The following is a 23419-nucleotide window of genomic DNA, read 5'->3' as shown; positions in this document are numbered from 1 at the left end:
CCCATACAAAAGTGTACTGATAACACATGCACGATTTTGTCGTTCTGTCAGTTTGCTGTTTTGTCATGCCCTCTTGCTCAGTCTAGATAGTGTTGCGGCAGTTTTTCTGATGTGGATTTTGAGTTCTGTTTCAGGTGAGAGGTTGGCTGCGATAGTGGCCCTCAGATATATGAACTTGTTCACCGTTTCGAGTTCATAGTGGTTGATCTTAAGAACATAAGAACAGCGATACTGGGTCAGATCAAAGGTCCATCCAGCCCAGTATCCTGTCTGCCGACAGTGGCTAATGCCAGGTTTCCCAGAGGGAGTGAACCTAACAGGTAATGATCAAGTGATCTCTCTCCTGCCATCCATTTCCACCCTCTGACGAACAGAGGCTAGGGCCACCATTCCTTACCCATCCTGGCTAATAGCCATTAATGGACTTAACCTCCGTGAATTTATCTAGTTCTCTTTTAAACCCTGTTATAGTCCTAGCCTTCACAACCTCCTCAGGCAAGGAGTTCCACACATTGACTGTGCACTGTGTGAAGAAGAACTTCCTTTTATTTGTTTTAAACCTGCTGCCCATTAATTTCATTTGGTGGCCCCTAGTTCTTATATTATGGGAACAAGTAAATAACTTTTCCTTATTCACTTTCTCCACACCACTCATGATTTTATATACCTCTATCATATCCCCCCTTAGTCTCTTCTTTTCCAAGCTGAAAAGTCCTAGTCTCTTTAATCTCTCCTCATATGGGACCCATTCCAAACCCCTAATCATTTTAAAAAGCAACAGAGAGTCCTGTGGCACCTTTAAGACTAACAGAAGTATTGGAGCATAAGCTTTCATGAGTGAATACCCACTTCGTCAGACGCATGTGGGTATTCACTCATGAAAGCTTATGCTCCAATACTTCTGTTAGTCTTAAAGGTGCCACAGGACTCTCTGTTGCTTTTTACAGATCCAGACTAACACGGCTACCCCTCTAATACTAATCATTTTAGTTGCCCTTCCCTAAACCTTTTCTAATGCCAGTATATCTTTTTTGAGATGAGGAGACCATATCTGTATGCAGTATTCAAGATGTGGGCATACCATGGGTTTATATAAGGGCAATAAGATATGCTCCATCTTATTCTCTGTCCCTTTTTAATGATTCCTAACATCCTGTTTGCTTTTTTGACTGCCACTGCACACTGTGTGGACGTCTTCAGAGAACTATCCACGATGACTCCAAGATCTCTTTCCTGATTAGTTGTAGCTAAATTAGCCCCCTCATATTGTATGTATAGTTGGGGTTATTTTTTTCCCAAAGTGCATAAGTTGACATTTATCCATTTCATTTGACATTTTGTTGCCCAATCCCTTAGTTTTGTGAGATCTCTTTGAAGTTCCCTTATAATGGGAAGTGAAGGGCAGTCTTAATTATTGCTGCTGTTACTGGTGCTACCTATAATATTCTGTGCCAGGAACCATGCCTCTTCATTGGTTGTTTGAGATTGGACTACTTGAGATATTAATGTAGAGAAAGTACTATCTGTTGGCCAGAGCAAAAGACAGATTCCTGGGTTCTGTTCCTGGCTCTATCACTGACTTGCAATGTTACTATTTACAATTACTAACTGCTTGGGTTTATATATGAACTTCCCCCCCATAGACATATTATAGCCTAATTGTCCATTATGAAGTATTTTACTCCTACCTCTGAAGCAACTGATATGAAAACTGTTACAGACAGCTTACCTTGCTAAATGGACCACTGGCCTGATCTAGTCTGATCATTTCTATGTTCCTATTACCTTGTGAAGTCACTTAACTGCTATGTGACTCAGTTTCCCCAACTGTATAATAATTATTATTAAATAATTATGCTGACCTGCCTCCAGCAGTGTTGAGGCTTAGTACATTATTATTTGTAAATAGCTTAATGTTTGTTGGATAAAAGGTGCTACAAATGTACAAACTACTTGCACCAGAAAAAGGGATGAGTCATACAATATGATTAATGGGATGTCAGGTCAGACTAAGCCTGATACTGTAATGAGAGTAGATGGTACTACCTGCAGCTCATAATTCAGACTACCCTTCACTTCCCATTATAAGGCCAGGTGTCTGCCTCAGGCTGCATTTTTGGGCGAGAGTTTCATCTAAAATGATTCTGCCATTTCTGAGAACAGGGTTAGGGGAAAAATGGTTTTGCCCATCTTAAAAACTATTCTGGTGACTTTTTCTTTGAGAAGGTCTAGCATCCCTATGGGTTGGAACAGAGACTTGAATTTTGGCAAGATGGTGGCCTTTTGGCAAGGTGCTGTCCCTATGAAAATCTGCCCATATATGGCCAAGTTCTAACCCTTTGAAAAATTGAAGTTCTGACATACTCAGGAGAGACTTCTTAGAAATGATGGGGAGACTGGGAGTAGTTGGTCAAGGAGACTGGGACCTGGGGGGAACAGTGGTGGGAGTAGGGTAGGCAAATCCGATAGGGAGCTGACGTGCAGGGGGAGAATTTGAACTGGCTGGACAAAGAAGCTTGAACAAGGAGCCCCAGGGAGCGGGAGACTGAGATTGGATGAAGAGCCCAGGGAGGGAGATTGGCACTGGGAGCCAGTGGGTTCTGTAGTGAATGAGGCTGTTGTCTGTAAGGCCCCTACCTAATTTTTGGAGAAATTGAAAGCTGTCTAATGAATGAGGCAGGAAACTGCAGGAAGAAATAGGATGATCTCATGGTAAAGGCCATTTGAGGGTGAACTGGAGAACTGGATTCTATTCTTGCCCCAACCACAGAGTTCCCATGTGATGCTGAGCAAGTCACCTACACTCAACTTTTCACAGATGGTCACTGATTGTGTGTTCCTCATTTCTGAGTGCCCAACTTGATACACTGTTGTCTAACTTGCAGAAGTGCTGAGCACTCGGTTGTAGCTGAAGTCAGCGGGAGCTGTGCTATATAATGCTAAATACTCTGAAAAATCAGGTCTCAGGTGTCTGAAATTGGGCATCCAAAGTTAGTGGATACTTGTGACTTTAATTTCTCTGTGCCTCAGTTCCCTATTGATAAAATTGGAATAAATGGCCAAGCTTGTGAAGGCCTTACACTCAACTTGATGGCATTTTTGTGTTTGTCTGAAATGTGATAATTTGTGAATGCCACTTCCAATTCCAAAGTTGCAGGGAGTGTTCCAAGCATCAGTGGACAGAAACCTATTGATTTTGAGGAAAGTTAGAAAATGGAAAGAGGGAAAATGGGGGACACCTGGAGCCCCTGCTATCTGGTTAGCACAACCACAGCTTCAAGCAGCTCTGCAGTTGTCTGGAGATCAAACAACTGGTTGATCGCTCCCATTAAAGTCTTCCAGTGTATCTGGGGCAAGGTTTGGGGACGACCCTGGTATGGGTGGAGAGGACAATGGGGAGCACTCAGAACCCATGTTAGGGTGGAGATTGCAGGGAGAGGCAGGGAGTCCCTGACATAGAGGGAGATAGAAGGGTGGCACACAGGGAGCTTGTGGGGTGGAATAGAGGAATGCAAGAGCCCCAGCATGTATAATAAACTCCACCCACAAAAGCTACAAAGTGTGCAAGTGCAATCTTCTAATAATAGCCCCTCATCTCACAGGAGTGTTGTGAAAATAAAGTAATGTTTGTGAAGCAGTCAGATGCTATAGCGATGAGCACTGTAGAAAAGCCCACAAGGAAATTTATAATTCTTTCTTCGGAGCAGGATTTGAGTAGCATGCAGTACAGAAAGGATGGAGTCACTTAACAATGAGGATAAAACAAAATATTGAATAGCTGCTCAGTTGGTGAGCACCATCTATCCTGATCCTCTGGAAAAAATAGTATGTTATCATGTAATTACAGACTGCATCATAATGCATATGCACAATGGGCAGAATTAGGATTGCATGGGCAGCCTTAATGCGGGCATTTCCTAAATTTTAGTGTTTGATTTTGTAACCTTAATGTTCTTTTTACATGATTTTGTGTGTGTAATATTCATATTAAAGAAAAAATAATAATTTATGGGTGCTAATGTTCTCAGCCTACAGATGGTGGGAGATAAAATAAATGTAGAGCATCTTTTACAGGACACATAGCTACTCTCACAAAATCTGTCTGGGACTGGGGGCTCTTGCCTACTTCTAGCCCTCTGTAGATGTGACTCCCTATTGCTCAAAACTTTTGTGGGCCTTAAAACAATATATTTATCTATGTTGTATTATTGTTACATGATTTTTTTAAAGGCAAAAGAAATGTCTTGTGTGAAGAAGTTTCTGGCCTTGACAGTTCAGATGACATTCATGATGTAATGGTAGGATTACATATGAACTTATTGTTTTTCTTGAAGTATATTTTTAAAAATATGTGTAGGTTAAGTTTTGATTTTTTTGTCTCATTTAATTCACTTCCTTTTACTGTCCAGCCACAGTGGGCCAAATTCTGCCTGGATTCAATGGAGTTACACAAGGCAAAAATTTGCTTGCTGGATAGCGGAAGGAAATGCCAGCTAAAGTGCATTTACAGTAGGAAGAATTTGGCCCAGTATCAGCATGGGATGTATTTTGTGGTCCAGCAAATTGGTATGCAGTGCCCATCAAATGTATATGCAACCCCTACTGAAGTAATTTATACTGTGTTATACTGTACATCAAATTAACTATGCACTGGCCAGTCTATTACAAATGCTCCCCAACTTACGCAAGCGTTCCGTTCCGGAATGCCTTGCGTAACTCGAATTTTGCGTAATTCGGAAACATATACCCGACAATTACGCAAAACCCCCCCCCCCCCGAAAACCCTCCTATTTCTAGCTTACAGAACTTTTTCCGTAAGTGCAGTTTTGCGTAAGTCAGGTTTGTGTAATCCGGAGGGTGTCTGTAATTGATAACAAAATCTGTAGTCTTGCCATTCAAGGAAGTTGCTTGTCTGATTTATTAGTTAATCATTTAACTTGTATTTACACACCACGCATGCCAACAATTTATTGCACGTACTTAATCCTATAGCATACCAAGTGAAGCCACTGGCAGTCTACGTGGCCATTACTACCTACTCATACCAAAGCTTTACCAAGTCATTTTGGCCATCTGTTATGTTGCACTTTCACTGATCATATAGTTCTGGAAGACAAGGATTACTGTCTCTACAGCAGCTCACACATGTCTCTATGTGAATGGATGCTCAAGATATTAGTGACGCAACCCCGTGAACAAATGAGCAGACTAGAAAATCACCCCATGAGCCAGTCAGTCACCCAATTAAAAAAATGGGGCTTGAGCAGATGACACAAGGGCCTCCAAAGCAACTGTAATTTTTACTATTTTCCTTGGGACTGGGAGTTTCTCAAAAATATATACATATGTCCTGGAGCCTTACAATTTCATTTGTCCTGCAGGCAGAACATGTGTGCAGCGTATGTGCATATGCACATCAACAAGCCCTCATTTGTTATTCAGAGGAAGTCACTTTGGAAATGCTCTAAGGAGCAGATAGAATTAAAAGGCTCTGTGACTATACATATTCTCCCAACTAAGTTATCACAGCTATGCCAGTGCACAGCTTCCTGGGCCCACAAAATGGAATAATGGGTATAACTTTGATATACTGCAGAAAATTAGCAGTTGATATTGGATATGTTAATAAAAGTTTCCTGGGTCTTAAATGTGTGGATCATAATGCAGGTACTTTTTTGTGCCAGTCTAGGTTGGTAAGAAATGAAGAGACATCCTTTTTTTGGACTATAAAAAAGGATGCAATTAATTACCATAACCTACATTGTGATCAGATGCTGAATCATTATGCGAAAACTGGCTCCTTTACAACTAAAGTAAGTAGATAGTTAAAATCACTTGGCCTTTGGTATTATTCCCACAGTGCACGTGGGGAACTTTATTGGTATTAGGTTTCACGAACAGATTATACAAGGTGAAGGGTTAGTGAGTGTTAGTGGTTTTTTAAAATTTATTTTCATATAAATGTGATCAACAGTAACCGATTATAAGAAGTCAAAGCTAAAGGCTTTCCATATATGGGACCAAATTCATCCCAGGTTATTCAGCAGGATGAATTTGGTTTTCTATTGATATGTAACCACAGCGGCATGGCGGATTTTTGGAAATTCTAAAGGAACAATATCCACGTTCTCAGCTCTAAATGTGTGAGGCCCCAACCCTGCAATCAGATCCACATGTGCAGACCTTTGCACCCATGTGAAGCCCTGTTGATATCATTGGTGTTCTATGTGGCATACAAGACTCTGTCTGTGTAGATTCTGTTGCAGAGCCCGAGTGACCTGTATGGTTTGTTTGTTTGCTAAGTACATTGTATGATAGTGAGCGTTTCAATTGCGGATTGATTTCTGTAGGTGGTGGTGGGGAAGGGTTGAGGGAAAGCTAGTTATTAGCTACTATTTATTATTTGTTTTTGTGATCTTATGTCAAAGGCACCTAGGGCTTTTAAGCTAGGCATGGTACCATTTGTTATAGTAATATTTTTAGCATCTAAATAGATTGTTGTGCTATAATTAATGTAATTCTCAAATCTGTTTAAATTAATGAATGAAACACCAATGAAAGGCTTTACTGTTCTTTTTCGAGTTCTTCCTCATGTCCATTCCATGCTAGGTGTGTGTGCGCCACATGCACAGTTGCTGGAGATTTTTCCCTTGGTGGTATCCATTGGGCCGATTCTAGCGCCCTCTGGTGTTACACACATATGCACTGGTATAATGGGTGCCCCTGGCCCTGTGCCCTCTCAGTTCCTTCTGTGACAGTTGCTGGAATGACCCTTCTTGCTGTAGCAAGGCTTCGTTCCCTATGGTTTGGACTTTCTCTGTTCATATTTTGTATAGTTATTGTAGTTAGTATATATAGTTCTTAGTTAGAGTCAGTGTGGTGTTAGTAGCTGTCTCTGTTGTTGAGGGACTTTTTGCCCCAGGGCCTAGGCATGCCCCAGTCTCCGGGTTTCAAGCTGTGTGCCCTGTGAGGCAAGCCGATGCCAGTGAGAGACCTGCATTCTAGCCATCTAATGTGTCTGGGCAAGTCTGACATTAAAGGGAAGAGCCAGATCTGCAGGGCCTTCAGACCTCGTACGAGAAAGGATAGGGACATTCAGCTGAAGGCCATTCTGTGGAGGAGGCCCTGAGACCAGCCTCAGAGTTCAGCCCCTCTAAATCGGTGCCAAGCACCTTGAAATCCGTGCGGAGTACTCCCCTGGCACTGTGTTCTTCCCAGCACCACTCTCCATTCTCGGTGCTGATGAAAAGGCATAAGAAACAGTGCACTGAGGGGGCATTCTCTGGTACAGAATAGGGACAAGCAGAGAGTGCCTAGCGCAGTGAGACCCATATCGGGCCACTCATCCTCACCTGAGCCTCTGATTGCACTGCTGACTCTGCCTAGAGAGCTGGGTCCGATACAGAAATCACCACTGACTCCCCGGAGCAGCCATCGGGTCAGGTGTCTGCTGGCCTCTTTGAACCCCGGAGGCTTTCCAGGGGACAAAAGACCTGCTGTCCCTCCTGATCCCACTGATCCCTCAAGTCCCCTCATCAGCCAACGTGACTGGGAACAGAAGGGAACAAGGTGCACTGAGCTCCACCATGGCACCGAGCACTGCAGTGCCGTCCAGGGGCAAGCCCTCCATGGTCCCGGTGCAGCGGTCCCCAGCCCGCCACTGGTCCCCAGTTCCCCGGTATCGCAGAAGCAGATACTGCACCGCAATGGTCTTCAGGGGAAGAATTCTGTTCGGAATCAAAAGGGGAATCCTTTGCTCCATCGAAAACCTAATGGTACCAGCCTACACACCAGACTACGGCACCGGCCCTTCTGCCAGCGCCAGGGCGATGTGTGGCAGTACTGGTGTCCTTGGGGGTTTCCCCCATCACCTGCCCCCCCCCCCCTTACCATTGCTCATACTCAGTGGTGTCAGAAAGGCGAGCTACTGTCTCTTCCCATCCAGCACCGGACCCTGACTCTGGTACTCACCCCAGTGCCCGTATCCAGGAAATGGCCCAAAGGACCTGGTGGAAGTAGAGGAGGAGGAGGGAGACCCATCTCTGGCTCAGGCCTTCTCCTTGTCATCCCCGGACAAGGCAGTCATAGTAACCCGCTCCCTCAGGATGACTCCAGGGCCCACCAAGAGCTTCTGAAAAGGGTAGCTGCGAACTTGGGCTTGGAAGTTGAGGAGTTTAAGGAGTCAGCACACAGCCTAATTAACATCTTGGCTGCAGCTACTCCCTTCAGAGTGGCCTTGCCTGTTAACGAAGTGGTGATGGGCCTCGGCAGAACACTGTAGCAGACTCCTTCTTCTCTGCCCCCGCACATCAAAAAGGGCAGAGAAGAAATACTATGTCCCAGCCAGTGGGTTTGAGTACTTTTATTCACACCCCTATTGTGGGGGGTCTCTGGGAATGTCAGTGATGAATGAGCGGGACAGAGATGGACAATTGAATGCTACCCCCAAAAATAAAGAGGTCAAGAGACAGGACTTGTTTGGACATAAGGTTTATTTAATGGGCAATCTCCAGTTACACATCTCCAACTAGCAGGTACTGCTGGGGAGGTACGATTTTAATCTGTGGGACTCATTGTCCAAATTTAAGAATTCCCTACTGCAATAGTCAAGGCAGGAGTTCATGGCCATCTTAGAGGAGGGCAAGACTGTGGCCAGGACCTCCCTTCAGGCAGCTCTGGATGCAGCTGACTCAGCAGCCAGGACTATGGCATTGGCAGTCATCATGAGGCGCTGTTTGTGGCTCCATTCCTCTGGCCTCCATCATGAAATTCAGCAATCCATCCAGGACCCCCTGCCTTTGAGGGCACCTCCCTGGACTCGGAACAGACAGACTTGAAGCTTCAAGGACTCAAGGGCCACTCTTCGCTCCTTGGGCCTTTACATAGTTCCAGCTTCCAGGAAGCACTTTAGGCCTCAGCAGCCCCCCCAGGTTCGTGGCGCCTTCCATGCAGAAGCCCTACAAAAGAAAAGAGAATGGTTTTAAGCAAAGCCAACCCTTCCCTCCTACCTCAGCCTCCCAGTTGGGCTCTCACAGATATCTTGGAACGGCCAGGCAGGCTTTTGAAGGTATGTCCAAGGGCAATATACCAGTCTCGACACCAGATCCATCCCCCCGCTTTGTTTTTGGACCACCTGTCACCCTTCAGCCCAGGATGGTTAAATATAATATCGGACCATTGGGTACTGAGTACAGTAACAATTGCTTACACCATCCAATTTTCATCCACCTCTCCCTCCAACCCTCCACCCTCATCTCTCTTCAGGGACCTTACTCACAAGCAGCTTCTTGTCCAGGAGGTGCAAGCCCTCCTACATGTGGGGCCATAGAGGAAGTTCCTCGAGACTTGAGAGGGAAGGGGTTTTACTCACAATAATGCTTAATTCTGAAGGCCAAGGGCAGTCTACCACTCATCCTGGACCTGCATCGTCTCTACAAATATCTCAAGAAACAGAGGTTCCACCTGCCCTCCCTGGCCTCCATCATTCCCTCCCGGGATCCAGGAGACTGGTATGCCTCCCTCAACTTAAAGAACGCTTATTTCCACATCTCTGTCTTCCATGGGAACAGAAGATTTCTCAGGTTTATAGTGGGTCTACTACCAATTCACCGCTCTTCCCTTCGCCCTGTTGGCAGCCTCACAGGTCTTCACGAACTCCACGGTGGTGGTAGCAGCCTTCCTCAGGCATCAAAGCATACAGGTCTATCCATACCTCGACGACTGGCTGATCAAGGGTCAGTTGCAGGCTTAGGTGCAGCACAGCATCAGTACAGTCTGGGCCACCTTCCAGGTCCTGGGTCTGTTGATAAACAAGCAGAAGTCAACCCTTGTTCTGGTTCAGAGAATACTATTTATCGGGGCAGTGCTTGACTTGACCCAGGCCAAAGCCTCCCTACCAGAAGCCCGATTCCAAGCTATGTCAGACCTGATTTTGAAAGTCACGATCCACCCAATAATGATTGTTCGGATCTGCCTCAAACTATTGTGACACATGGTGGCATGTACCTACGTGGTGCAGTACACAAGGCTGTGCCTCAAGCCCCTCCAGATGTGGCTGCCGTCAGTCTGTTCCCCGAGCAGACACCACCTGGACTCAATACTCAGGATTCTGCCTCTGGTCCTCACTTTGCTGACCTGGTGGAGAGACCCAGAATCCATAATTGAAGGGATACCCCTTGCTGACCCTCAGCCATTGATAACCCTAGTCTCGGACACATCAGGCCTGGGGTGGGGAGCCCACCACAGCAATCTCAGGACCCAGGACCTCTGGTCCCAGGAAGAACTCTCCCTGCATATAAATGTCAGGGAACTCAGGGCAGTATGCTTGGCTTGCCAGGTGTTCCTTCCCCAGATCTTAAGCAAAGTGGTGCAGGTCCTGATGGACAATAATGCATCAATGTTTTACATCAGAGGTGGGCAAACTATGGCCTGCGGGCCACATCCAGCCCGTGGGACCGTTCTCCCTGGCCTCTGAGCTCCTGGCCCGGGAGGCTAGCTGCTAGCCCCTTCCCTGCTGTTCCCCCTCTTCTGCAGCCTCAGCTCACTGCGCCACCGGCACAATACTCTGGGTGGTGGGGCGGCAAGCTCCTGGAGCAGTGCAGCTGCAGAGCCCGGCCTGACCCGGTGCGTGTGGCTCCAGCCGGGCGGCATGGCTGCCTATCATGGTGCAGCCGTGCCGCCAGCCACCGGTGCTCCAGGCAGCGCGGTAAGGGGGCAGGGAGCAGGGGAGGGGGGTTGGATAGAAGGCAGGGGAGTTCGGGGGTGGTCAGGGGCCAGGGGTGTGGATAGGGGTCGGGGCGGTCAGAGGGCAGGGAACAGGGGGGTTGAATAGGGGCAGGGGTCCTGGGGGTGGTCAGGGAGAAGGTGTGGTTGGATGGGGCAGAGGTCCCAGGGGGTGGGGAGGAGGCAGTCAGGAAGGAGAAGAGGGGTTGGATAGGACAACAGGAGGCAGTAAGGGGTGGGGGCTCCGGGGGTGGTCAGGGAGCAGGGGGGGTGGATGGGGCAGGGGTCCCGGGGGACAGTCAAGAATGAGAGGAGGGGTTGGATGGGGTGGCTGGGGGCTGTCAGGGGCGGGGGTTCCGGGGGCAGTCAGGGGACAAGGAGAAGGGATGGTTGGATGGGGCAGGGGTCCTGTGGGGGGGCAGTCAGGAAGGAGATGGGGTGTTGGATGGGGCGTGGTGGGCAGTTAGGGGTGGGGGGAAGTTAGGGGTGGCAGGTCTGGGGGCAGTCAGGGAGAAGGGGTGGTTGGATGGGGCAGGAGTCCCTGGGGGGGGCAGTCAGGAAGGAGGGGGGTTGGATGGGGCGGCGGGGGGCAGTTACGGGCAGGGAGTCCGGGGGTGGTCAGGGGACAGGGAGCAGGGGGGGTGGATGGGGCAGGGGTCCGTGGGGGGGCTGTCAGGGAACAGGGGGGGTTGGATGGGGCAGGAGGCCATCAGGGGCGAGAAGCAGGGGAGGTCGGATGGGGGCAGGGGCCGGGCCACGCCTGCCTGTTTGGGGAGTCACAGCCTCCCCTAACCGGCCCTCCAATTCTGAAACCCGATGCGGCCCTCAGGCCAAAAAGTTTGCCCGCCCCTGTTTTACATCAGCAAGCAGGGAGAGGCTCAGTCTACAGCCCTGTGCCAGGAGAACCTCCAGCTGTGGAACTTCTGCATGAAACACACCATTCACCTCAAGGCGTCATCTCCTGGGAGCCTGAAATGCACTGGCAGATTGCCTCAGCAGATCCTTTTCCTCTCGCCACAAGTGGTCTCTTTACTCAGTCGTCAGTGTCATCTCCCCCTGGGGACCTGTTCACCGCCAGACAGAACAGGAAATACCATCAGTTCTGTTCGCTGCGCAGGCACAGCATGGGCTCCCTCTCCATTGCCTTCCTGCTCTTGTGAGCAGACCACCTACTGTACGCCTTCCCACCAATTCTCTTGGTTGACAAGATCCTCCTAAAAATCAAACAGGACAAGGTGAGGGTTTTCCTGATAGTACCAGCATGGCCACGCCGGCATTGGTTTGGCATATTTCTGGACCTCTCAGTGGTTGTTCCGCTCATGCTTCCACTCCACCCAGACTTGATTTCACAAGACCACGGCCAGTTGTTTCACCTGAACCTCACCTCTCTGCACCTGACTGCATGGTTGCTGTACAGCTGAATACTGAAGAGCAAGCCTGCTCGGTCAGGTTCAACAGGTCTTGCTAGGTAGTAGAAAGCTTCCCACCAGGGCAACCTACCTGGCCAAGTGGAAACATTTCACATGTTGGGCCTCTGAATGGAATCTGTCTCCATTCGAATCTTCTCTGCAGTCTGTCTTGAACTATCTGCTCCACCTAAATCATCAGGGTCTGGGTTTCTCATCTATTAAGGTTCACTTGGCACCCATCTTAGTCTTCCACGCTCCAGTACAGGGCAGATCAATGTTCTCCCATTAGATGACAGTCAGGTTTCTCAAGGGTCTCTAGGGTTGGGAATCATCAAGAAAGGGATAGATAATAAGACAGAAAATATCATATTGCTTCTATATAAATCCATGGTACGCCCACACCTTGAATACTGTGTGCAGATATGGTCGCTCCATCTCAAAAAAGATATATTGGAATTGGAAAAGGTTCAGAAAAGGGCAACAAAAATGATTAGGGGTATAGAACGGCTTCCGTATGAGGAGAGATTAATAAGACTGGGATTTTTCAGCTTGGAAAAGAGGCGACTAAGGGGGGATATGATAGAGGTTTATAAAATTATGACTGGTATAGAGAAAGTAAATAAGGAAGTGTTATTTACTCCTTCTCATAATACAAGAACAAGGGGCCACCATATGAAATTAATAGGTAGCAGGTTTAAAACAAACACAAGAAAGTATTTTTTTACGGAATGCACTGTCAACCTCTGGAACTCCTTGCCAGAGGGTGTTGTGAAGGCCAGTACTATAACGGGGTTCAAAAGGGAGCTAGATAGATTCATGGAAGATCAATGGCTATTAGGCAGGATGGGCAGGAATGGTCCCTAGCCTCTGTTTGCCAGAAGCTGGGATTGGGTGACAGGGCATGGATCACTTGATGATAACCTGTCTGTTCATTCCCTTTGGGGGCACCTACCATTGGCTACTGTCAGAGGACAAGATACTGGGCTTGATGGACCTTTGGTCTGACCCAAATGGTCTGATGACCGTTCTTATGTTCTTATGTTCTCAAAAGACTCTACCGTCAGGTTGGCGAACTAGTCCCCCGACGGGAATTAAACTTGGTCCTGTCAAAGTTCATGGGGCCTCCCTTTGAGCAGTTAGCATCTTGTTCTTTACTGCTTCTCTTTTGGAAGGTCACCTTCCTTGTGGTGATCACCTTGGCCAGAAGGGTCTCTCAGATCAAAGCCCTTATGTCAGAACCCTTTATACAATGTTCTTCAAGGACAAGGTCCAGCTGTGCCCCCATCTGGCCTTTCTACCAAAGGTGGTTCACAATTCCACAGCAACCAGGATATTTTTCTACCTGTCTTCTTCCCAAAACCTCACAAGAATGCTGAGGAATGTTGGCTTCATATGTTGGATGTTAGGCAGGCGCTCGCCTTTTATATTGAGAGAACTAAGCCCTTCCGCAAGTCCATGCAACTCTTTGTAGCAGTAGCGAAAAGGATGAAAGGCTACCGATATCATTCCAAAGAATCTTATCCTGGATAACCACCTGTATCTGAGCTTGCTACAAGCAGCGAAGGTTCTGCCTCCGGTCATTGTGACCACTCATTCCACAAGAGCCCAGACTTCTCAGCAGTATTCCTTGCAGTTACCGATTCAGGACATCTGCAGGGCTGCAACTTGGTTGTCGGTGCATACCTTCCCATCCCACTACGCCATCATCCAACAGGCTCGAGATGATGCCGGTTTCAGAAGAGCCGTGTTACAGTCAGCACGCCCATGAACTCCGAGCCCACTTCCGAAAGTACTGCTTGTGAGTCACCTAGCATGGAATGGAGATGAGCAAGCACTCGAAGTAGAAAAAACAGTTATTAACCATTTGTAACTGTTGTTTCTTTGAGATGTGTTGTTCATGTCCATTCCATGACCCACCCTCCTACCCCTCTGTTGGAGTTACGAGAAGGAACTCAGAGGGTGCGGGGCTGGCAGCACCCTGTATACTAGCGCATATATGGACAATTCCAGAGAGCGCTAAAGTGGGCCCAACGGATACCACTGAGGGAAAAATCTTCCTCAAGTGTGCATGCGGCGCACACACACCTAACATGGAATGGACATGAGCAACACATCTCAAAGAACAACAGTTATGGAAGGTTAGTAACCATTTTTTCCCTCACCAATTTTGTTGTGTCTTACAAAAACAAAGGAACTGAATATGTGCAACAAGGTCTAAGGTCTTTATTTAGAATTGGTTTCAGAATTCAAGGTCAAATTTACCATTGCCTGTGTTGCACCCTGACAAAGAGCAAAGAGCTGTTCATGTGGCAATAGCAGGGGAAGAAAGAGGATAGATAGGGAGAGGGAGATATCCAGAGGTTAGCTATAATTTTTAAAAGTCCTAACTGGCTTGGGACTTGGTTACTTGAGAGACATCTTCCCACCCCGTGCCATACTGCTACACATACAACCAGCAAAGATGCTAGAGCTTGAGCTCCCTTTTTCTCTGAGGGTAGGTTGGCGGGGGGGTGGGGGCAGATGTCCTCCATAAAGGTCCCTCAGCTCTGGAACTTGCCTCCTTCGTCTATCAGAGCTCAGATCTGTTGACCTTCCTGTCAGGCAGGAAAGCTTGCTTTTCCTTCCAGGCATTTAGGCTCCAGTTCAGCAAGATACTTAAACACATGCTTAAGTCCACCTCCATTAAGGAAAGCACTTAAGTATGTGCTTAAATTTTAAGCAGATGCTTAAATACCATTAAAGTCAATGGGACATAAGTGCTTGCTTAACATTAACCAAGCACTTAAGTGCTTTCCTGATTAGGAATGGTTTGCTGGGCCTCAGGGAGGGGCTCAGTCCCTGCGAGGGCGGCAGTCAGGCAGCCTTCTGCGGCTTGCCTGCGGGAGGTCCGCCAGTCCCGCGGATTCGGTGGCATTTCGGCGGCGGGTATGCCGAATCTGCGGGACCAGCAGACCTCCCGCAGGCATGCCGCCGAATCCACGGGACCGGGGACCTCCCACAGGCATGCCGCCAAAGGCAGCCTGCCTGCCGTGCTTGGGGCGGCAAAAAAGCTAGAGCCGCCCCTGTCTGTAATGGAGTGAGCAACCTATTATTTGTTATGTTGAAGAATGATGTGTGGTTGCAAATGTTAATTGCAATGCAGGATGGGCACCTGTTAAGGAATTACGTCCCTTTATAAAGAGAAGGAATAAATACACAATTTTCAATAGAGGTCAAGACAGTGCTATTTGTCCTCTTTATCAGTGTACCAGGGAAAATGCCAAACCATCATCTGATCTCTTCCTTACTCTCTTTAAGATTGGACTTTGTTTGAATCTGAGAAATTTGCCATGGTACGTTCCAGCAAATCCAAATACCTTTTTCCCCCGCTGCTATGGTATTTGCATGGATGATGAGAAACATGATTTTATAGGTAAGTCATTTGAGTAGCTTCTATGTTCAATCGCAGGCATTTCTCTATACTGATAACTTGATCTTGAAAGCAAAGGTCTAAGCAGTGTGGCCTGGATCCAGCAAAGCACTTAAGCACACTCTACTTTAAACATGTCAGGAGTCCAGCTGAAGTCACTAGGACAACTCACATGCTTCAAGTTCAAACTTGTGCTTGTGTTTTGCTGGATCAGAGCTAGAATACTCACTACCTGGCATCCATACAGAGCCAAATTCTGCCCTCAGATTACTCCCACTCAGGTCCCAAAGAGCCCCACAGCTTCTCTGAGTGAAACATCTTTGCAGAATAGTTTTAGTTCATACATGTTTTCAAATTAAGGGCTAGTGTCATGCACTAATTTGCCCATGTGGACCCTGCTGGCATGTTCCTTAGTGTATATTAATGGTGGTACTGTTTGAGAAAGGACTACACTAAATGCGCACTAGGGAACTTTTAGTGCACTTCAGCAGTGGCCACACAGGTGAGTTAGTGTACAGCACCCTAGTGTGCACTAGAATTTACACCAGGGGTCGGCAACCTACGGCACGCGTGCCGATTTTGCCTGGCACACGGCTGTCAGCCAGGGTCCTGGCCACCGGCCCCACTCAGCCTGCTGCCGGCTGAGTGAACGGAACCCCAGGCCAGCAGGAGGCTGAGCGGGGCCGACGGCCGGGACCCCAGACCGGCAGCAGGCGCGCCCTCCGGCTCCCCCCTCACCGCGCTCGGGTTCTGCGGCTCCCGGAAGTGTGAGCCGCCGCAGCTGCCCCTCCCGGAGCTCCCCCCTCCCGCTGCCTCAGCACTCTGTGGGGGAGGGGCTGTGCCCGCGGCAGCCCAGCAGTATGTTTTGCCTCCACGTGGAGCCTGCATCTGACTGGCATGGGCATGGTAAGGGGAGTCCCGGGGGGCAGTCAGGGAGCAGGGAGAGGATTGGATGGGTCGGTAGTTCTGGGGGTCCTGTCAGGGGGCAGGGAGTGGTTGGATGGGGCGTGGGAGTCCCGGGGGTCTGTCTGAGGGCGGGGGTGTGGATAAGGGGTGGGACAGTCAGCGGACAGGTAGGGGGTAGGGTGCTAGGGTGGGGGGGGTCTCAGGAGGGGGCAGTTGGGACAAGGAACAGGGAGGCTTAGGTAGGGGGTGGGGTTCTGGGGGAGAGTTAGGGACAGGGGTCCCAGGAGGGGGCAGTTAGGGGACAAGGAGCGGGAGTGTTGTGATTTGTGAGGGGGACAGTCAGGGGGTGGGAAGTGGGAGGGAGTGGATGGGGCAGGCCTAGGGCGGGGCTCTTCCCCCCGTCCTCTTTTTTGATTGTTGAAATATGGTAACCCTAGGCAAGGGGGGAGCGGGGGGCGCATGGGGGCTGGTGCTCGCATGCATCCGCTGCAGCCTGCAGGAGCCCCCGGGGGGGTGCCAGACCGCAGCCTGGGCAGGAAGGGCGGGAGGCGCGGCTAATCCCCACTAACGGTGCTGCCGCCTTTGCAGGGCTGCTGCCCCCCTGCACTGCGCCGGCTCCTCCATGGCTGGGGCTCGCTGCCGCTGTAAGCAGGACGCTCTGGTTCTCTGGTGCCTCCGGAAGGCAGCTTCTTCCTGCCGAGCTGCTGCAGTGGCCCAAGCCTGGCAAAGCCAGTGAGTGACTCAGGACGGGGGCCACCAGGGTGGGGTGGGGAGGGCTTGTGGGCAGGGCTGACTCCAGGCACCAGCCCACCAAGCATGTGCTTGGGGCAGCACCTGGAGGGGGGCGGCGCGGCGCTCCAGCCCGAGAGCGGGGCTGCGACTGGGCTCGCCGCCCTTCCCCCGGTGCTCTGGCCGCCGGGGAGAGCGGACCCACAGCCGGGCTCGGCGCCCTCCCCTGTCACGCTCCCTTGTCTGGGGCGGCAAAAAAGCCAGAGCCGGCCCTGCTTGCGGGGGGGCTGTGCACCCTCCAGGGGAGTTCAGGGGGCGGGGAGGGAACCTGGTCTGGGGAGTAGCCCCTGGGCATGGCTGGCCCCTGGGCAGGCTGGCCCCTGGGGTCTATAAAGGCTCATTGGGATTTGCCCCTCAATGAACCGATGTGCACGGGGGGGGTCGCAAGGTGGAAGTTTCGCCTAAAGTGCAAAATATCCTTGCACTGGCCCTGCCCCAGGGGGTGCGTGCACCCGAGGTTAAGAACCACTGCACTAAACTGATAAGATCTGCATTTTAATTTAATTTTAAATGAAGCTTCTTAAACATTTAAAAAAACTTGTTTACTTTACATACAACAATAGTTTATAGACTTATAGAGAGAGACCTTCTAAAAACATTAAAATGTATTACCGGCACGCGAAACCTTAAATTAGAGTGAATAAATGAAGACTCGGCACACCACTTCTGAAAGGTTGCCGACCCCTGATTTACACCCTTGGAGTGCAGACTAAATCACAGTGTAGACAAGCCTTTTGTTTGAAAATATGCATGAACTAAAACTACTCTGCTCCCAGTTACACTGGTGTAAATGCAGTATAGCTGCATTATTCGATAATAGGAGGAACGCAAGGTTGTTTACCCTAAGGTAGATCATTTATTTTCTAAATCTTTATTTTTTCTGAATTTCTCAGAAACTTAAAGTAGATCAATTAATCATTCTTCTGTCAGATTCTAGCAATTAAGGCATAATTTTCATAGCTGAGGAGTTCTGCCCGAAAGCAATTTTTAAACCTTCCTGGTGCATGAAAGAAGAGGATTAATTAAATAATTTCTTTGTTGCGTTTTAAATTGAGCTTCTGTCAATGAAGTTCAAACTAATTTATTGCCTAAATCTAATACTGCTAGAATTTTTTTAAAGTCTTTTAGAGATGTGTGGGTTAGTGACAGGTCAAGTTTATGAGCTGTTTGTTTGAAAACAGGAAACTATCTACTGTTTTGTGAAGGTTCATCATTCTTATTTCACTCCACTGAAAATTTTATGTTGCATGACTGCAATACAAATTGAAAACAAAGTGTCTACAAATTTTCAAGGCGTCAGAAACACCCTGCAGGCATTATAAACTGCTCTTGAGAGCCAAATATTTCAAGCGTCATAAATAAGTGATGTAACAAAGATTGTATTTTCATTTAATGCTACAAAGTAAATTTAAAGTAGTAGTATATTACAGAGTGATCTAAAAGGGATCTCGATAGTTGACTATGACTATGGAATGTACAGTGCAGCTGGGAGGAAGTGGAAGGGTTTAAAGGTGGTTCTTGTGCTCCCCACTTTGTGATGCCAGTCAAGTGCCTGGCCTGAAGGCTGCTTTATTATATTTGCTACCAATTGCCCAAAGTGACTGGTAAAACAGTTGGTGTTCATGAAATCCTTGGCCATACCGAACCACAGCTGTGTACCACCAGAGGATTCCTATATGGTGGGGTGATCTAAGGGCAGACATTTTGGATTGAAGTTGGCCCTGCATTGGTGGTGCAGTATAAAATGGTCGCAGTGCAGGGAAGAATCTGAGTTAGGATGTGCATATGACCTGTTCTTTTTACAGAAAATAATTTCGGTCTGGAGTAATGAGTCATTTCATTGAATTTATTACTTCAAAGGCAAATTTCCTGCCCTGTTAATTTTTAATGCCAAGCCTCTTAAAATAGATGACATTATACAATACACCGTAGAAAGAACAGTAAATGTATGTATTTGTGCATATATTTTGTATATGGAAATATGTAAAACCACAAATTATCAAGAACGCTTTTTAGTGAGTTTTCAGACTTTCAAGATGCATTTTAAAATATGAGTCTACCATCTTTTAATGAGCTATTTAAGATGGACGAATGTTGATACTGCGATGGACAAACTTCATAAGATTTTAATGTGTGGTTTGGTTCAGTTCAGATAAAATCCACAAAATCTAGGTGTTGGTGAAAATTTATCTGAACTTTCCAAGCCCTGCCCACACAAACCACATTCTTCAGTAGACACACAGCCCCCAGCCAACCACTGGTCCTGACTTTCCTTTGCCTCGTTATAGGTTGTCTTTGTTGAAGAGGTCTGACAGTCTTCTACTCTGTCTTCTCTTTACATGGCAAACAGGCAGTAGACTACTTTCAGGTTTATTAAGGGGAATAGCCAGTCTCATTATTTGTTTTTGAAGGGACTGCAACTTGGTTCTTTCACTGCTGTGGGGTATTCTGGGACAATGCAGCTATTTTGTTGTTCCCTGGGATTTCATCAGGGTCAGTCAGATGTCCTGCTAGATCCTCTGTTTGAGGGCTGACCAAGTGGCCTGCTGCCCCCTCAAATTCCTGGTATTGACAATCTTCTGTGGGCTGGCAGCTTGACAAAACGCATCCTATTTTTCTTAAGTAGGACCCAGAAATGTTTTGCTGGTTGCATGTTGCTGTCTCTTTCAACTCTATAGTGCTGTGTGATGGGGACACTTTATAGTCCAATAAATGACAGAATTAGGATTTCTAAATAGCACATTGCACACTGTGGATCCAGCTGTGATGGGTTCCTCCCAGGGTGCCACCTGGAACGGGGGTACCACTGAGCCTCCTGACCCACCAGCCTGGGCTCCCTCTCACACTGTACTGTTGTGACAAACTGCAAAGCCCTTCAGCCTGCATTTTCACCAGCATTCACACAGGTAGGGACACACCCAGCTGCAGTTACACAGAGGCTCTCAAACTACCAGCTTCCCAGCCTAGGACCCCAGAGCAGTACTGTTCTGCCTTGGTCAAATCTGGCCAGTCAGCCTCTTCCTCAATGTGAAGAGAACAATGCATACTTATGATAATCAAGCAGAGATTTTCTGCAACCACTCCAGTCAAAGTTCACTGGTTTAGAGTAAAACATAAAATAAACTTATTAACTACAAAAGATAGATTTTAAGTGATTGTAAGTGATAGCAAACAGATCAAAGCAGATTATCTAGCAAATAAACAAAAACGCAACCTAAGCTTGATATACTAGACAGATTGGATATGAATAGCAGATTTTCACCCAAACTGATGGTACAGGCAGACTTGTAGATTCTTCAGGCACAAGCTGCATTAGCTTTACAGCTTGGGTTTCTCAGGTCTTCATACACAGGCTAGAAATCCCTTTAGCCTGGGTCCAGCACTTCCCCCAGTTCAGTGTTTGTTCCTCAGGTGTTTCCAGGAGTCTTCTTGTGTTGGGAGTGAAGCACCACAGATGATGTCACTCCCTGCCTTATATAGCTTTAGCATATGGCGGGAATCCTTGGTTTCAAAACTTGGTTCCCAGACTGGTTTGTGGAAAAATACTGACATCCCAAGATGGAGTCCAGAATCATGTGGCCTGGTCATATGTCCTTGTAGAGACATAGCAGCTATTACTTACAGGCTGGCTGTAGCATTCTCAGGAAGGCTCACCAGGTGGGGGATAAGCTTCTTCTAAGGCCTGTTGTTTTTCCTAATGGCTCATTGTCCTGAATAGGTCCTTCCCAACCAGCTATCTAGACTGAAAGCATCTTGTCTAGCGGGCGTCACCCAGGTGTAACTACATTTGAAGTACAGATACAAAAGTCAGTATTTATAACTTCAGATACAAAAAACGATACGTGATAATCATATTAAGCAAATCATAACTTTTCCAATTACACCTCACATGACTTATCTTGCATAAAATACATCATACTTATGCTATAATAATATCATAATAATATCACAATGAAGAATATGGGGTGAAGTGTCGCACCAGCATCAATATTCTTTCACAACATCCACATCTCAGAAAGCCACAGATAAATGTGCTGGAATCATAGAATCATAGGACTGTAAAGGACCTCAAGAGGTCATCTAGCTCAGTCCCCTGCACTCATGGCAGGACTAAGTCTTATCTAGACCATCCCTGACAGGTGTTTGTCCAACCTGCTCTTAAAAATCTCCAATGATGGAGATTCCACAGCCTCCATAAGCAATTTATTCCAGTGCTTAATCACCCTGACAGGAAGTTTTTTCTAATGTCCAACCTAAACTGCCCTTGTTGCAATTTAAATCCATTGCATTTTCTCCTATCCTCCGAGGTAAACTAGAACAATCTTTTATGTACTTGAAAACTCTGATCATGTCTCCTCTCAGTCTTCTCTTCTCCAGATTAAACAAACCTAATTTTTTTCAATCTTCCCGCATAGTTCATGTTTTCTAAACCTTTAATCATTTTTGTAGCTCTTCTCTGGACTTTCTCCAACTTGTCCACTTCTTTTCTGAAATGTGGCGCACAGAACTGGGCACAGTACTCCAGTTGAGGCCTAATCAGCGTGGGGTAGAGTGGAAGAATTACTTCTCGTGTTTTGCTTACAACACTCCTGCTTATACATCCCAGAATGATCTTTGCTGTTTTTTGCAGCACGGTTACATTGTCGACTCATATTTAGCAAGTGATCCACTATGATCACCAGATCCTTTTCCGCAGTACTCCTTCCTAGGCAGTCATTTCCCATTTTGTTTGTGTGCAACTGATTGTTCTTTCCTAAGTGGAGTACTTCACATTTGTCCTTATTGAATTTCATCCTGTTTACTTCAGACCATTTGTCCAGTTTGACTCAAACATTTTGAATTTTAATCCTATCCTCCAAAGCACTTGCAACTCCTCCCAGCTTGGTATTGTCTACAAACTTTATAAGTGAACTCTCTATGCCATTATCTAAATCATTGATGAAGATATTGAATAGAATTGGATCCAGAATTGATCCCTGCAGGACCCCACTTGTTATGCCCTTTCAGCTTGACTGTGAACCACTGATAACTACTCTCTGGGAACGGTTTTCCAACCAGTTATGCATCCACCTTATAGTAGCTCCATCTAGGTTGTGTTTTCCTTATTTGTTTATGAGAAGGTCCTGTGAGACAATATCAAAAGCTTTACTTAAGTCCAGATATACCACATCTACCACTTCCCCTTATCCACAAGGCTTGTTGCCTGTCAAAGAAAGCTGTCAGGTTGGTTTGACGTGATTTGTTCTTGACAAATCCTTGCTGACTGTTACTTATCACCTTATTACAGTAAAAGCTGTGTTATCTGGCACTTTACCAACTGGAAAGCTCTAGAAACTGGCATTTCTGATATCCATTAAAAGTCTAGTTGGTGCAGGGCCGGCAGGCTCCCTACCTGGCTCCGCGAGGCTCCCCAGAAGCGGCGACATGTCCCTGCTGCTCCTAGATGGAGGAATGGCTATGGGGGCTCCATGCACTGCCCCCGCCCCGAGTGCTGGCTCCGCAGCTCCCATTGGCCTACCATTGGCCTCCCAGGAACTGCGGCCAATGGGAGCTGCAGGGGTAGCGCCTGCGGGCAGAGGCAGCACACAGAGCTGTCAGGTGCCGCGCCTCCGACTAGGAGCAGCCGGGACATGTCGCCACTTGTGAGGAGCCGCCCAAGGTGAGCGCCACCCGGATTCAGCTCCCCAAAACCCCTCCCGTGCCCCTGCCCCGAGCCCCCTCCTGCACCAAAACTCTCTCCCAGAGCCTATGCCCCAACCCCCGGCCCTGAGCTAGGTTTTCTACTTTTTATAAAAGACTGATGTGTGGCGTGGAAAATAGTATTTATGCTTAGTAATGTTTTTCATACAGTTCTTATGAAAACCACATTCTTTTAACAGGATTATCCCTTTGTGGGCATTCTGTTTAGTGGATCAGAATCTAAAATAATATGTTATGTGTTTTAGAGGACTTCAGGAATACAGCAGCGTGTAGCATACTCAAATGGGTCATCAGTCTTAATGCCTGTGATAAAAAAACACAGAAGTCTAAAGGAAAAATTAATAAAGAAGATGTAGGCCAGAAGAAAGGTATTTCTTAAATATCAGTGTTAACATTACAATTATTGGTGTCGAAAAAGGGCCGAGGAATATCTTGTTCATCTGTAATTAAACTGCATATTTTTAGAGGACAAATATTAGCTTTT

The 23419-nt window shown here is 47.3% G+C and overlaps 1 protein-coding gene across 15 annotated transcripts in view; it reads left to right on the top strand.

Annotated features, from left to right (window-relative positions):
- The window catches only part of TTLL8 (tubulin tyrosine ligase like 8), a 57033-nt gene that overhangs the window by 10887 nt on the left and 22727 nt on the right, over positions 1-23419 (top strand). For 11 of the 15 annotated variants that reach the window (XM_042844302.2, XM_024109306.3, XM_024109310.3 and 8 more), the window contains 4 exons: positions 4231-4298; positions 5685-5813; positions 15429-15543; positions 23181-23303. The exons of 1 other annotated variant lie outside the window; for it this stretch is intronic. In XM_042844302.2, coding sequence (XP_042700236.1) covers positions 4231-4298; positions 5685-5813; positions 15429-15543; positions 23181-23303 — 435 coding nt within the window. Of the gene's footprint in view, positions 1-4230; positions 4299-4409; positions 4567-5684; positions 5814-15428; positions 15544-23180; positions 23304-23419 lie in introns of those variants that run through there. 3 more of the 15 variants (XM_065555020.1, XM_008172946.4, XM_024109325.3) reach the window with 2 other exon arrangements.

This window comes from Chrysemys picta, chromosome 1 (genome assembly GCF_011386835.1).
Source record: "Chrysemys picta bellii isolate R12L10 chromosome 1, ASM1138683v2, whole genome shotgun sequence".
NCBI lineage: Eukaryota > Metazoa > Chordata > Testudines > Emydidae > Chrysemys > Chrysemys picta.
The sequence above is the reverse complement of the archived record's forward strand: the minus strand, read 5'-3'. Positions and strand labels throughout refer to the sequence as shown.